Source organism: Cydia splendana, chromosome 11, assembly GCF_910591565.1.
Source record: "Cydia splendana chromosome 11, ilCydSple1.2, whole genome shotgun sequence".
NCBI classification, from domain to species: Eukaryota; Metazoa; Arthropoda; class Insecta; order Lepidoptera; family Tortricidae; genus Cydia; species Cydia splendana.
The window spans coordinates 1,572,706-1,587,498 of record NC_085970.1 but is presented as its reverse complement, the minus strand read 5'-3'; the positions used below and the strand labels follow the sequence as shown (position 1 = coordinate 1,587,498).

Sequence of the window (14,793 nt, the reverse complement as noted above, 5' to 3'; positions counted from 1 at the left end):
CATGGTGAATAATAGCTAATGTAATTTGAATCTTAGAGCTTTAGTAATAAAGTAGCTATTTGTAGTTAAGTAGTAAGTTATAGGTAAAACTGCCAGTGCGTCTAGCATGGCTACGAGCGACATGTCTTCTGTCTTTGTACGCCGCCGTGTCAAACACAAAAGCTGTCACTCTGACGCCACGTCAACGAAGTGTCAAAACTGAAATTGAACTTTATGCATATGCACGTAGGTCTATGTTGCTCTGTGGTCTGTGACCGATTAATCAGTCTTTGGCGTTGGACCTGCGGTACGGATATATCGGTCATTGGCGTCCAAAAGGGTAATAAGAAGTTATTAGTTTTAGTAGGTTTAGTAAGGAACACAAATATATGGATAACAGCATGCACTTTAGTCTCAGGCGATGCCGCTTGGCACGATTGTGCCTTAGGTCAAACAAAGTTGATCTGGCCCGGTAGCCGGGAGATCGTACCATGCAGACCCCCCAAGGGGGGGTGAAAGGGTCGGCTCCCCAGGTCCAATCTATGCTATATTCCTTCCTAGTCCTAGTTATATATCATTTTCGTATAATTTAGGGACGGGGAACTAATTTTCGAAATAATTATTATACCTTTCCATACAAAGAAAATATATTTGTACAAAAAAATGAAAATTTTATGTAGTTTTTTGTGACAATTTTGGATGTTACAATCACAGTGTGGCGATATGCACTAAATAAAAAATTTAAAAATATCTACTCTTAAGGGGAGGAAATGGGGGGGAAGTTTGTATGGAATAAAAATAAAAACAACAAATTTGTACCAAAAAAGGTCAAAAACGCATGGCAAAATCATTACAACATTATAATTAAATTTTTAAAATGGCAAATTCAGTGTTTTAGTAAACATTTTTAATCTTTGACTTGGGGCATAGTTCCATTTGTATGGAAATCGTTACCGCCACGCGCTATAGATTATTTTTTTATTACGAAAAAATGTATGAATGCCTACTACAAAGTGATATTTTTCTGAATAAAGAATACATGGGCTACATCGTCCAATTTTTTATTTAGTGCAAATCGCCATACTGTGATTGTAACATCTAAAATTGTCACAAAATATTACATAACATTTTCATGTTTTGTACAAAAATTTCGAAAATGAATTCCCCGTCCCTAAATTATACGAAAATGATATTTAACTTGCCCTAGTTGCTAAGACTAGGAAGGAATAGAGCATATAAGGAATAGACCAGGGGAGCCGATCCTTTCACCCCGGGGGGGGCATGGTACGATCTCTCGGCTAACGGGGAAAATCAGCTTTGTTTGGCCTAAGGAACAATCGTGCCAAGCGGCATCGCCTGAGACTAAAGTGCATGCTAAATGACCTTACTAAACCTACTAGTTTAGCTCGCATAAGACTAGAATCACGCAAAAAGATGTGCTAGAAGGATAGGAAAAAGTCTCAGGTGTATTAAATATTAATGCCAGAACACACCGGCTGCGTGTGCGTGCACGAGCACGTGCGCTAAAATGTAGGAGCCGCGCACGCACTGGTCACGCAAGCGACGTGCCGTCTCTCATAAGGATTCGTATATTACAACGCGCACGTGCACGTCTACGCACACGCAACCGGTGTGCGCAGGCTTTTAAAGTGTTTATAAAATAACTTACCTTTTTCTTCAAGGGTATGCTAAGGTAAAATATCTTTAAAATGTCCTAGCCAATAGCAATGGAAATTCCGACGCTTCAGACAATCAATCAATGGCGGATAGTCTATAACTGTCGATTGGCAGAAGTTATAAAAAAAACATAAATACGAGAGCAAATTCCGACATGTAAGAATAGTTTATATCATTCGTAGATTACAATTTTTCTAACAGAAAAAAAGTTCACATAAGTTAGCTTTGTGCCCCAGTGGGCTTTACATTTTACCAGCTTCTACTATGCTCGCTTGGCTTAGCCAGAACCAACAAATTGTTAGAACTGTAATCTAATATTTCTCACAGTGGCGATACTGTCTGTAGTCTCGTAGCCCGACTATGCAAGTAGGCAAAGGACTAAATATCTGCTCCAAGTTGTTAAATAGTTTTTGTGAAAACATTTCACGGCACAAAACATTACGATGAACATAACATTGCATAGACTAACCACGCGGTCTTGTCTGTCTTATCCTTAGTGTGATTTAAAGCCAGAGGCGCAGATAGAATAATTATAATGTATCCTACATATGGACCGGTCATAATATGTCCGCAAACTTGATCAGATCGTCAGAGCTTAGAAACATAACGTTTCTCACGTAATGTCTATCGCTTTCAGTGTTTCATGTCACATCGGTGGCAAAGCACATAGCCCATAAGTAAGCGCTTGCCGCAGCCTATAGACATTTGGAAGTCCAGAGGTGTCTTTAAACACCAGTTTGCAGAATCCCTATCTTCTTATTCTTCCAGTGCCGTCTCGCAGCTGCGCGGAATAATGAGCGTGTGCTCTGTTTGAACCATGTTCGGAGATTTTTGAGCCATGAGTTACGTCTTCGTCCCCTAGAATCCCTATAGTGCCTAGTATCTCAAGAACACCTCAGCAGAAAGAAGAGAGCACCTACCTTGGCAGCAGTTCTGTTCCACACGACGACCTTGTGGCCGGAGTTGAGCAGGTTCTTGACGATGCCGCTGCCCATGATGCCGAGCCCCAGGAACCCGAACTTCATCTGGCTGGCTTTGATGTTCTTCTCCAGGAGGGTGTCGGAGACGTTCTCCAGGTCGAGGGGTGGGGTTTCCTGTGGAGGTGATGACAATTAGTTTGATAATGTATAGGTAAGTTAGGGATCTTTTCATGAGCTACGAGTACATAAATCGGAGGTTGTTTGGAGACCCACACATAGGTCTGGTACTTTTCGTTGCTAAAATAGTTGCAAGTAGAAGTTTGTTACATGCAAAATTTCTGGTGTTCTGCCTTTTCGCCGAAGTTTTATTGTCCGAATATCAGTTGCCAACCAACGTTTCGCAGATGATTTACTTTGGCAACCAACATTCGGCAAACTTTCATTATGACTACGATTAACTTGGTAAAATTATTGTTAAGTAGATTATTATTATGACATACAACATTCGGAATACATTTATTTCGCCAAATCATGTATTTGTCAAAATATTTTTAATATGATAACGTCTAGTCATTTGACAGAGTCAAGATAGGTGCGACGACGACCGAAGCGAGGAGGAGCGTGTTAGGTGAACTGCGACCAAACAGCGCAAACCTAGGCGCGCCAGAACCGACTTCTTTTGCATCGAATGATGTTAAATTACAAAAATTAGCTTTTTATGTTTCATATTAGACTTACGAAGTCATTCTGCTACCTAAAAAGGTGGCATTTTGAAAAGTGTCTTTATGAAAAACAGACCCAACGTACAGTTGGTAACTGTGCGGTTGGGAAATAAAACAAATTCTTTTGATAAGTTGGCACATGGTCATTCCGCGAAATGAAATTATGCGAAAATATGGTTGGGAACTGATAATCGGCGATACAATTTTCTGCGATAATTTAGAGAACCAAAATTTCTACTCGCTCTACTTTCTTGAGAGCGTAACTTCTATTATATGGAAGCGCCTTTTCGGCGTCAGGCAGTCTTATAAGAGGTGCAAGCACGTAAGTACTGTTCGCCCTTAGACACAGTGTTTCTAAGATGTCATATAGTCGAGAAAGGGGGACGGGTACTTTATTATATGACATAGAGATGCATCGGATAGTTGTTTGGCCGGATACCGGATGTTCGGCCTGACCATAGGCGAATATTCGAACTATACCCATATTTCGGTTTTTCAGGTGCGCATTGTGCTAGTTTTTACCTGTTTCGGAGTGAACTTTCGCACTCACTATTTAATAGTTTCGAAATGAGTGCGCGTGCAAGTGAGTAATGTTTAAATTGTATTAGAATAAAATAATAAACGAGTACAAATGTGACCGTGACTGTTTCTTAAATCCAATTTGTTTATTCCGAAATCAAGCAATGTTACTATCTGGATCCGGTATCCGGCCGGATAGTAGGCCTATGTCCGGTCTGTCGTCGTCGTCTGCCTTGTTCGGTTGTCTATCGTGACCTGATGGTATTTTGTCGTGTGATCGTCATATCGAATTTTGAATTTAAATGTCCGTATTTCCAAATATGTATGTCAGTCAGTCGGTCTATGTCAGGTCGCCACGGAGGTTGGAAGCCACGACGGTCTATATCCGGTATCCGGCCGGATGTTAAAATAAGGGCCAGATACCGGACAGTAACCGAATATCCGGTGCATCTCTATTATGACATCTATTTGAATGTCAAAGGTATACTTACAGGTCTCAATATATTGGAGGGGCGATGCAGCAAGCTGGACTTCTTCGAGAAGGAGTGGTTCAGCATCGAGGGCTTCTCGTCCACGTCCGGGTCCGTGTACGAGCGAGACAGGCTGCTCTTGCTCTTCTTCTTGGCCGGGGCCTTCATGCCGGCGGAGGAGGCTCGCTTTATTGGTTTCACCTTAGAACCCAAACGTATCTATAAATAGTTAGAAGGGTTAGTTTTAAAAAATTAGTGGGCATTAGGTATCACACCATGTAAATTTAACCAGTTATTGAACACTAGCTTTTGCCTGCGACTTCGTCTGCGTGGAATGATGATGATTATTGGCAAAAACTACCCTATGTCACAGAATAAGTAATAGTACTACCGCGTACAGAAAGGACACTTCCTACAAAACCGAAGTTTGACAGCAATTCAGGGTCGAATCATGATATCCCTCTCCAACTTATGGCACTATCCCTTTCGGCTATTTAGGGTTGTCAAAATTCAAGTCATTATCTTATCTGTGGTCGTGCACGCAAAGGGACGTCAAGTTGTGTCAACCCTAATAATTGCTCAGAGCAATGCTGAGCCGAACGGAGCCGAGTTTGCCCGAAGTCAGGAGTGTCTCCTCACTGCCTATGTCCTTTCTCGGGGCCCAAACTATCTACATACCCAATTTTGTCGTAATCGGTTCAACGGTTTAAGCGTGAAGAGGTAACAGACAGACACACTTTCGCATTTATAAAATTAAGTATGGATTGAAGCAGTTATTGAACATTATGTTAATTAACCCTTGAACGCCAAGCCTATCGTGTGTGGCGCGTCATCTGAACCTTGGGGCTTGTGCACAAATCACGCGAGGTTCGATAGGGGGAGAGGGGGTAACGAAAAAATCACCATAGATCACGTTGGGGGAGGGGGGTACAAGGAAACCTCACATGTATTTTTCTACAGAGAACGAAACTAAGAACAAAAAATCTACCACATGAGTAGGTTTCGTTAAACATAAATCTTCACTCTGCACTTCAAAATAGCGAGTGTATTTTACGAAAATAGAAAAATAAACAAGATTTTCTATATACTCTAATATTAATCTTAAAATTAGTTCGAATGAAAAAATTTCAACAAAATACACGTGAGGTTGTGTGGGGGGAGGGGGGTAGCCAAAAACCTCACCAAATATCACCAAGGGGGAGGGGGGGTCAAAAAGTAGCCGAAAACACCTCGCGTGATTTGTGCACAACCCCTTGTTGGTATGCACGAAGGTTGATATTGGGCTTTAGCCGAGCTCGTTCATTTGATGTCTTTTGGCAGTCACAGGGTTAACCTTTAGCTGTCCAGAGATCTATGGACCATCTAAGACACTATTGAACCCAGTTATTATTTGCAAATAAAAACTTACTTTATTTTAATATGGCGAGATGCGCTTAGCCTGGATTTTGAAACACACGGGTGCCAACAAAAAAAAATTAAAGTCATATGTTTTTTGAATTACTTCGTTAAATCTAGAAGGATGTGTCTTGGCATATACAAGGGCGCTCGTCACCGAGGGGAGAGGGGGGTAAAAAATGGATCACGTAGTACGAGTATTTTCCCTAAGTATCGCTTCAACATGCAGAGATCCCGATGGCAGTGGGAGAATCCGCAAAAACGCCGAAGTTGAACAACTAAGTTGCTGAACTTAACATCATTGGTGTGACGGCGCAAAGGCTTCGGTGGCTCGGCCATCTTGAGCGAATGGGAGACGATTGGGCGGTGAAAAGAGCGTTTGAGGGAAAACCGACAGCACGCCGCCCGATCGGTATCGATGGGCGGATGTGGTGGACGCTAATCTGCGCGAGCTCCAGGTTGAAGACTGGCGAGAAACGGCAGAGGACCGGGATCAGTGGCGAGACTGGCGAGCAGTCGCATTGGAAGCCAAGACACACTTTGGGCACAGGGCGGACACGCCATACATCAAAAATCATTTGCGTTTATATCTGTGCGCGGCACGTCTGTACACGCGTCATTGTGTATGTGTTGGTAAGTCGCTTTACTGAGAGGACGCCAGAAGTCCGCCAGATTCATGTCGCGGCCAGTCGCGGGGCGAGGTAATGCGAGTAAGGGCGGGGCGGTGCGTGGCCGTTCTGTATGATAATACTATTACTTATTCTGTGCTTTGGGTTGCTGCGCCAGAGCAGTAAGTAAGTAAGTGTCGCTTCAACATACCTTGGGCGTGGAGGTCTTCTTCTTGACCTCCGGTTCAGGCTCTTCTGGCTGCGAGTCTTGCTCTTCGCTCTCGATGTCTTCTTTGAGCTTGTCGAACTCCTCTTCAGGGTTGCGTTGGTGCCCGTCGATGTCGCCGAATTTCTGGACAATAGAAACGGGTGTTAATTTGAAGCGCTGGTGGCCTAGCGGTAAGATCGTGCTACTTTCAATCCGGAGGTCACGGGTTCAAGCCCCGGCTGGTACCAATGAGTTATTCGTAACTTATGTATTTCGTACATCAGTTGATATTTTAGTTGCTTTTCGGCGAAGGAAAACATCGTGAGGGAACCGGACTAATCCCAATAAGGCCTAGTTTCCCCTCTGGGTTGGAAGGTCAGATGGCAGTCGCTTTTATAGAAACTAGTGCCTACGTCAAATCATGGGATTAGTTGTCATGCGGACCTTAGGCTCACATGAGCCGTGGTAAAATGCCCCGGCATTATCCCGTTATCCCCATAACACGAGGAAGAAGAAGAGATGTTAATTTGACAGTGGTTTTCAACCGGTGAGCCGCGGTCCAATGATGACCTGGAAGCTGGAAGCACCTTAAGCACTACCACCAGTTTTAACATTGACATATTCACTCACGTTTAAGTAACTTACTTTCTATGCATCTCGCTCGTACACGCATATTAGTGCAAGCGAGATGTATAGAAAGTAATTTACGTAGACGCGAGTTAATCTGTCAATGTCAAAACTGGTGGTAGCCGTACTTAGGATCGCTAAGTTACAAAAAGGACAACTTTGTTGACTTTAATCGTCGTAGACCACTTCCATACTGCTGCCAACAACTGCTGACATACGATTATAATTTAATAATTTTGAATGAAATTTTGATTGTCAGTGTTCAGTGTTATTTTTCGTACTTAATTATTCATAATGTAAAAAACTAACAATCACAATATAAATTCCTAAAAATTTACCATGTGTAATTTTAAGTGACATTGTATCATCATCATCATCATCTCAGCCATAAGACGTCCACTGCTGAACATAGGCCTCCCCCTCCACCCACAAGATGGACAGACGATCTTGTTAAGGTCGCCGGAAGACGCTGGATGCGGGTCGCTTCCAACCGGCACGTATGGAGGACATTGTATATTGTGAGATAAATAAATGATATCACATCATATCATATATCATATCATACAGTTGGTGGTCAATACCAAAAATCAGAATGGCTCCTTATCAGGAGTTAAGAATCACTGGCCTCTGAAACTATAATCGTATACTTTACTCTATGCAGCTACCGACTCGACTACAATGAGTTCGTTATACAACACTTTAAGGAACTGTAATGAATTTGACCATCAAGTTGTTGCATGCTTACAAGACAAAGCAAAAAGTATCAAAAAAGGTTTGCACTTCGTCTCGGTGGGACTTGAATTTTCAGAAAATGTACCTACTGTATACAATAACAGTAACATAGTTTTCGAGTCTCATACCTGACTTTATCCAGCGAAAACACTCATTCCCTTCCAAAATTCCCAAAAATGTTAAACTTATAAATAGCACCCCAATTATTTTAATTTCTGTAAATGTCACTGTTGCCAGCTGACAGATCAAAACTAAAACAGTTTCCGAACAAGAAATTAAAATCAGAATTGGGCTCCTGATGGTCTGCGCCAAGACAGCTAGGTCGATATGTCCTCTCAGCACCTCTTCAGTGTGCCATTACATCGGTTAACAAATGGTAAGGTGAATTAATTTTGTATAGCGGAGGCGTCTGCGAGCGATATTACTTTTTTCTGTTTCCTTTCATTTAATTTTTTTTTGTGTAATATGCTGCTGTCATTCCTATCCATACTCTCAATGTTTATGATGGACATTGGATGGTAATGAACCATTAAGGAGAGAAATTATTATTTTTAAGTTGTTGTGTAGTGGCTGGTTTCTTTTGGAATGGATTGTAAGAAAATTAAGATACAGGAAAAAAATGTTACAATACATATTTTTGACTATTACACTTAAAATATTACATTTTTAGCTGTCTGCTGATGTCTGAATGATTTATAACATCCGTTTAGAATTTTTTTTTTGATGCTGCTAATCAGATTATAAGGAAATAAGATGGAAATAGCCGACTGGTACAATAATCTAGGCTTCTAATAGCCTAGCCAGCCATATATTATCTCACAACTGACCTAAGAGGTAATATTAGGTTGTTGCATAATTTTTTTCCCACTTTAAAATTTTCTTGATATTTTCAGTAGTCTCGGGAATATTCTAGAATAAATCTAGTGTATAGTAGAATGTTCTCGAATCTTTCACGTAGGGTATATAAGCGCGGGCTTGTTACAGGGATTTAGCTAAAATCGAAAAAATAGACCAACAAAATCTTCGAGTGATTTACTTATACGAACACCAATTGGGAACCAGTTCGAGGGAAACAGCAAATAAGATTAACACTGCTTTTGGCCCAAACACTACTACCGATCGCACAGTACGAAATTGGTTCCAGCGCTTTAATGAAGGAGACACGAGTCTAAAAGCATTGCGGCGTGAGCTTGAGTTGCATCCGGATTCCACCACCAGGGCAGGCCTCCGTCACACGCTCAAGGCCACGCGCTATATGCCTACCGCTCGGCGTATCGTCGACGATACAACCGACAGAGGGCCGCCGAACGCCCGCCTCAGCGCTCGCACCGCATTGCACCGCGCGTTTCCCGCGCTTATGCTTCGAAATGCCGAAACCACGTAATTATTGTGCAGTAGATGGGAGAAAAAGTCAAAAAAACAAAGGAAAAAGCCTATAATAAAAATTCATCTTTTTATGGCGGGCTAAAGGTCCCACCTGAAAGTTTAATAATTATATTGAAGGGTTAGAAAAAGTATTTTTAAATAACTTTGACGACGTAATAATTAATCGGCCTGGTAGCACCGTATTACAACTTTTAAAAACCGTTGATTGTCCGTTGCTTTGCTCCTGAATATTTATTAAAATTATTTACGCGATTTAGGATATTTTCAACTACTTATTACATTTTAATAACAGAGAATTCCGAGAAGTGAAAAAATTATAAATCATTATATTAAAACTAAAACATATTTGATTCGCAACATTCGTTTTATTACAATAATCATCATAGGTAGGGTAGCTACAACCCTAGACCATTCTTACGATGACGCGTTGGCACGTGACTCGAACGGCGGGCAACACAGTCTGGACTCTTTGTGCGCGTAATTATGCTACATTTCTTCTTGTCATGAGCAGCAGGTATTATTATTAAGGTTCTGTAGGCTATTATAGCGTAGGTATTTTTGCTTTTGTTTGGGAATGAAGTATCTGTTACGTAGTAACTATTTATTAATCTGTGACCAGGGATTTAGAGAAAACCCTTAAATATCACGACAGTACCATAGACCGCCATCTGCAGTCGATGGGTTACCGTAAAGTTTTATCGAGATGGACGCCTCATGCTTTGACCGATGCTCAACGTGCATTACGAGTCAACATTTGTGAAAGTCTGCTGTTGCGCCCCCAAAGAAAGAGCTTCCTGGAGTCGATCATCACTGGAGACGAGTCCTGGGTCTTGTACGAGAACGTTACACGAAAAGCCTTTTGGATGCCTTCCGATAAACGGCCACCGCCAACCAACACAGCCGAAAAGCAGTCCGCATGGCCAGAAACTTCTCCTGACAGTTTTCTGGGATTCGCAAGGAATGTTGTTATGGGAGTTACTGGACGACCATCAGACTATTAATGCCGAAGCATACGTGAATCAACTACAGAAGATGGCAAACGCTGTTAAAGAAAAAAAGCCAAAACGACTCGAAGTATCATTACTTCATGATAATGCAAGACCATATACGGCGAAAATGACCTGTAAATTTCTAGAGGAGCTCGGTTGGACAACAATACCTCATCCTCCTATAGCCCTGATCTAGCACTTTCCGACTATCATATTTTTCGGGCTTTGAAACAGCATCTTCGTAAAAAGAAATTCGAAAATTCCGTCGACCTAAAGAATGACCTTGTCAACTTCTTTGTCTCTCAGCCACTTTCATTCTGGGCTAAGGGTATTGAAACTTTGTCTAGCAGATGGTTACATGTTCTAGATAATGATGGTGATTATATTGTCGATTAATTGTTTCAATAAATAATTATTACAAAAAAAATGTTTTTTTCCAAATTGGGAAAAAATTATGCAACAACCTAATAGTTATATTGAGAAAGAAGGTAGAGTTTTGGCGGTTCGAGGGCATAATCTGGCTTGCAGTTTCACACATAGGATAGGAGAAGTAACAAAATGTTGTTCAAGTCCTCTTGCCAATCGTTTTATACTAGCGGCCTGTGGCTTAGCTGCACTCAAAGACTCGCGAGTCTATAAAATGTTTACGGTTCTGATGGGACTCCTATATTTTGGTAGACGTTTGGCATATTTGCCGACTTCCACGCCATAATGATAAAAAATATAGTATCAATTTGAAGTTAAAACCAGGGCAGTCTCAAAATCATAATAAATGTGTTAATTGACAGCCCAGTCAGTCTTTTGCCAAGTCATTGGATGTTGCAACTTCTTATGGTGCCGTCTCCTGCCGGAGGTTGGCTATCATTCGGATTAATTTCATTATGTCGGAACTAATAAACCCTAATTCTATACATGTTAACTAAACTAGCTTACACTCATTTTATTAACCTTTGTAGTCTCAAAAGTTAAACACACAAACAAAAAAATGCGCTCCTTCCTAACCTTACAATTGGGCAACATAACCTACCCTAATATTCCTATGACCTACCCACCACCACCACCACCACCATGACCTACGGTCGAGACATGGACGCTCACTAAGGGGGCTGTGCATAAAATCCGCGTAGTACAGTGAGCCATGGAGCGCGCCATGCTCGGTATCAAGCTTCAAGATCGAGAAGGAAAGTCGAGATCCGGCGCCGCACCAAGGTGCATGACGTGGGTTTCGTCATTACCAAGCTAAAATGGAGTTGGGCGGGACATGTCGTTAGGCAGTGATGGCAGGTGGACTAAAATGTTAACAGAATGGTGGCCGCTTTCGGATGAAAGAAGCGCCTGGCGTCCGTTGGCTCGTTGGGTGGACGACATACGGAAAATTGCGGGTCTCTTTTGGATGAGATTAGCTCAGGACCGGGACAAGTGGCGTACTGGAAGAGAGGCCTATGCTCAGCAGTGGACGATAAAGGGCTAATATGATGATGATGAATATTCCTATGCACTAATTACCACTACTACTATACTACTAATAACAATTATAACTAATCGTTGGGGTAGTAACATTTAGAAGGTTGGTAATTAATACCATCTGGAAGGTAATGAGTTTTTCCGAATGGTAAATGAAATAAGACTGATATTAATACTGATCAATATGATGTCATGGCATTTATTTATCAACATTCATTTCAATCTAATTTTATTTATTATCCGGCAAAAAACTCATTACCTTCCAGATATCATAACTATCCCAACATTAAATTCTTTTCATAATATTTTAAATGTAAAGTTGCATGAGGCCTTCTCATACTCTCTACTACTGGAGCGTTCCATGAAATTGTCTACCGTTTGTCCCTTGTCCCGTACAAACGCGAATTTTCTGAAGATTTGCAGGTATAAGAGTTTCCTTTTCTATGACAAATGGTCAAAAATATGCACAGAAAAATAATCGCCTGATTTAAATGGACCGGTCTGGCCTAGTGGATAGTGACCCTGTCTGCTAAGCCGATGGTCCTGGGTTCGAATCCCAGTAAGGGCATTTATTTGTGTGATAAACACTAATATTTGTTCCTGAGTCATGGTTGTTTTCTACGTATATAAGTATGTATTTATCTATACAAGTATGTATATTGTCGCCTAGTACCCATAGTACAAGTTTTGCTTAGTTTGGGGCTAGGTTTGATCTGTGTAAGATGTCCCCTAATATTTATTTATTTATTATTTATAAAAAAACCGGGCAAGTGCGAGTCGGACTCGCGCACGAAGGGTTCCGTACCATAATGCAAAAAAAAAAACAAAAAAAAAACAAAAAAAAAAGCAAAAAAAAACGGTCACCCATCCAAGTACTGACCACTCCCGACGTTGCTTAACTTTGGTCAAAAATCACGTTTGTTGTATGGGATAGACGTGCGCGCCGCCGCGGCGCGCCGCCGCCATAAGGAGACAGCGCGCCGCCGCCGCCGCCGGTAGTCTAAAATTCGCGCCGAGACATAACCCGCAAGAGGGTACAAATTTAAAATCAATGGATATAAAGCACGTGCAACGTGCCTAGCTTTAGCGTTCCGACTGTTCCGTTTTTTTTAATTCATTGCTTGATTTATTTTAACCCTTAAATCGATAACGTCACCTATACTGGACATCCCAAGAAAAAAATTCTGCGTTAAGTAAGAAAATATTGGGAACCAGTGTGAACATAATCTTTTTGTCAAAGTCCTACAGAACGCAGAACTTGCAAGGAAGCATCCGACAGACTGACATTTTCCCCTTATTTCATTTTTTTATATGACAGTATTAAGCAGCGTTAAAACGTGTAATAGGTTACTAACTGGTCTGTTTTTTACGTGGCAATATGATTTACATAAAACTGTTTTGTGTTTATGGGTAAAAACAAGTGTAAAAGGTGTAATGTCCATTATTTTGCCCGTTGTCGATTAAACGGCACTTTTGCTAAGTCCAATATGTTGGACGTTGCCAAGTATGCGAAGAGTAAAATTATTAAATTTTCTGGTAGTTTTTGTGGTAAATAAATTAAATAGAGGGATGTTAGGTGTTTCTAAACGTTCTAAAAAGTCATTACTTGCGGTAATACAACGTAATGAACCAAATAGATTAAAAAAATATATTTTTATGGTTTTTTTTTTCCTGTGGATGTGGTGTATGTATGAGTGTGTGTGGATTTGTTTTCATCAAGAGACAGACCCGATTTCATTTGAGAAATTTATTACGAAAATTTAGATAAAAGTGCACGCATTATTGTAAAAACCATTGCTCAGATGTGATTGCTTCCTAGGATACCCCGCTAAGTTAGATTTAATGTGAAATAAATTACGTCAATGACTGGTAAAATTTTACCACCTACGAGATATGAAGTTATTGCAAAAATATAAAAATAATAGGTTTCACTTACTTACTTAAATTCATTACATAAGTTGACATTATCAGTAAGTGTATTTCTAATTAAAAAATGCAATTATTCTATATTTATTTAAAAAAATATGAACTGGACTAAAAAACCCTTATACACATACAGTAGGTAGGTACTCTATACTCGGCGTGTCCAAAATACTGGACGTATTCTCATTACGCGGCATATCTTTTTTTTTACACCGATCATAGCAACGTCCAACATACTTGACATATGTTTTTTTCAACATTATAATTAGTTTTTTTTCATGATTTTTTTTCTACAATAAACCAATAAAACGATGTAACACAGTTTTTTTTGAGATTTTTTCCCTTGTTGATTTAGAGTTAATCTTGGTTTTTCATTATACGTATATTGAAAAGTTGAAAATCCCACGCCGCCGGCGTTACGCCGCCGCCGTGGATTTTTTCGTGGCGCGCCGCCGCCCGATTTTTTTCTACCGGCGCGCACGTCTAGTATGGGAGCCCCATTTAAATCTTTATTTTATTCTGTTTTTAGTATTTGTTGTTATACCGGCAACAGAAATACATCATCTGTGAAAATTTCAACTGTCTAGCTATCACGGTTCGTGAGATACAGCCTGGTGACAGACGGACGGACGGACGGACAGCGAAGTCTTAGTAATAGGGTCCCGTTTTACGCTTTGGGTACGGAACCCTAAAAAAAAATGCCGAGAAAAAGTCGCAACACAGGAAATAAAATGCGTCTGTACGGGACAGCCCGTGGAATGCTCCTATACTACGACTCATAAATTACTGTACTGTGTTACGTAAGTATATGAGACGTCCGTAATTTACAACAAATGAGCGTATGTTCGTAGAAAACTCACGGCACTTATGTCCTTTTCTACTAGGAAAACAGTTTTTAACATAATAATTTTCTGTGAATGTGATATAGGGACAGACCGCCGGGCGGACATATTAATAAGCGATGAAATGGCAGCCTCGGGCAAATTATATACACAATACAATGATTTACAGTTGAATCATCCTATCTTTAATCCCGGTACCTACAGTGGCGGACTTGCCCCAAGGCCCAGGCCCGGGCCTAGAGCGGCAGCAAGGCGGCAGTCTATAGATGGGTGCTGAGAAATGGGCGGCTAATAGTTACTACAGGGCCTGCTGGGGCCTAGGGCGGCCAACA

General features: G+C 40.9%; 1 protein-coding gene across 1 annotated transcript in view; it reads right to left on the bottom strand.

The window, feature by feature from the left end:
* LOC134794720 (cytokine-like nuclear factor N-PAC) overlaps nt 1–14,793 on the bottom strand; it is an 86,991-nt gene that overhangs the window by 64,932 nt on the left and 7,266 nt on the right. Inside the window, exons 5-7 of the mRNA XM_063766506.1 lie at nt 6,502–6,642; nt 4,309–4,506; nt 2,577–2,750 (exon numbers count right to left, since the gene is read on the bottom strand). Coding sequence (XP_063622576.1) covers nt 2,577–2,750; nt 4,309–4,506; nt 6,502–6,642 — 513 coding nt within the window. The remainder of the gene's footprint in view (nt 1–2,576; nt 2,751–4,308; nt 4,507–6,501; nt 6,643–14,793) is intronic.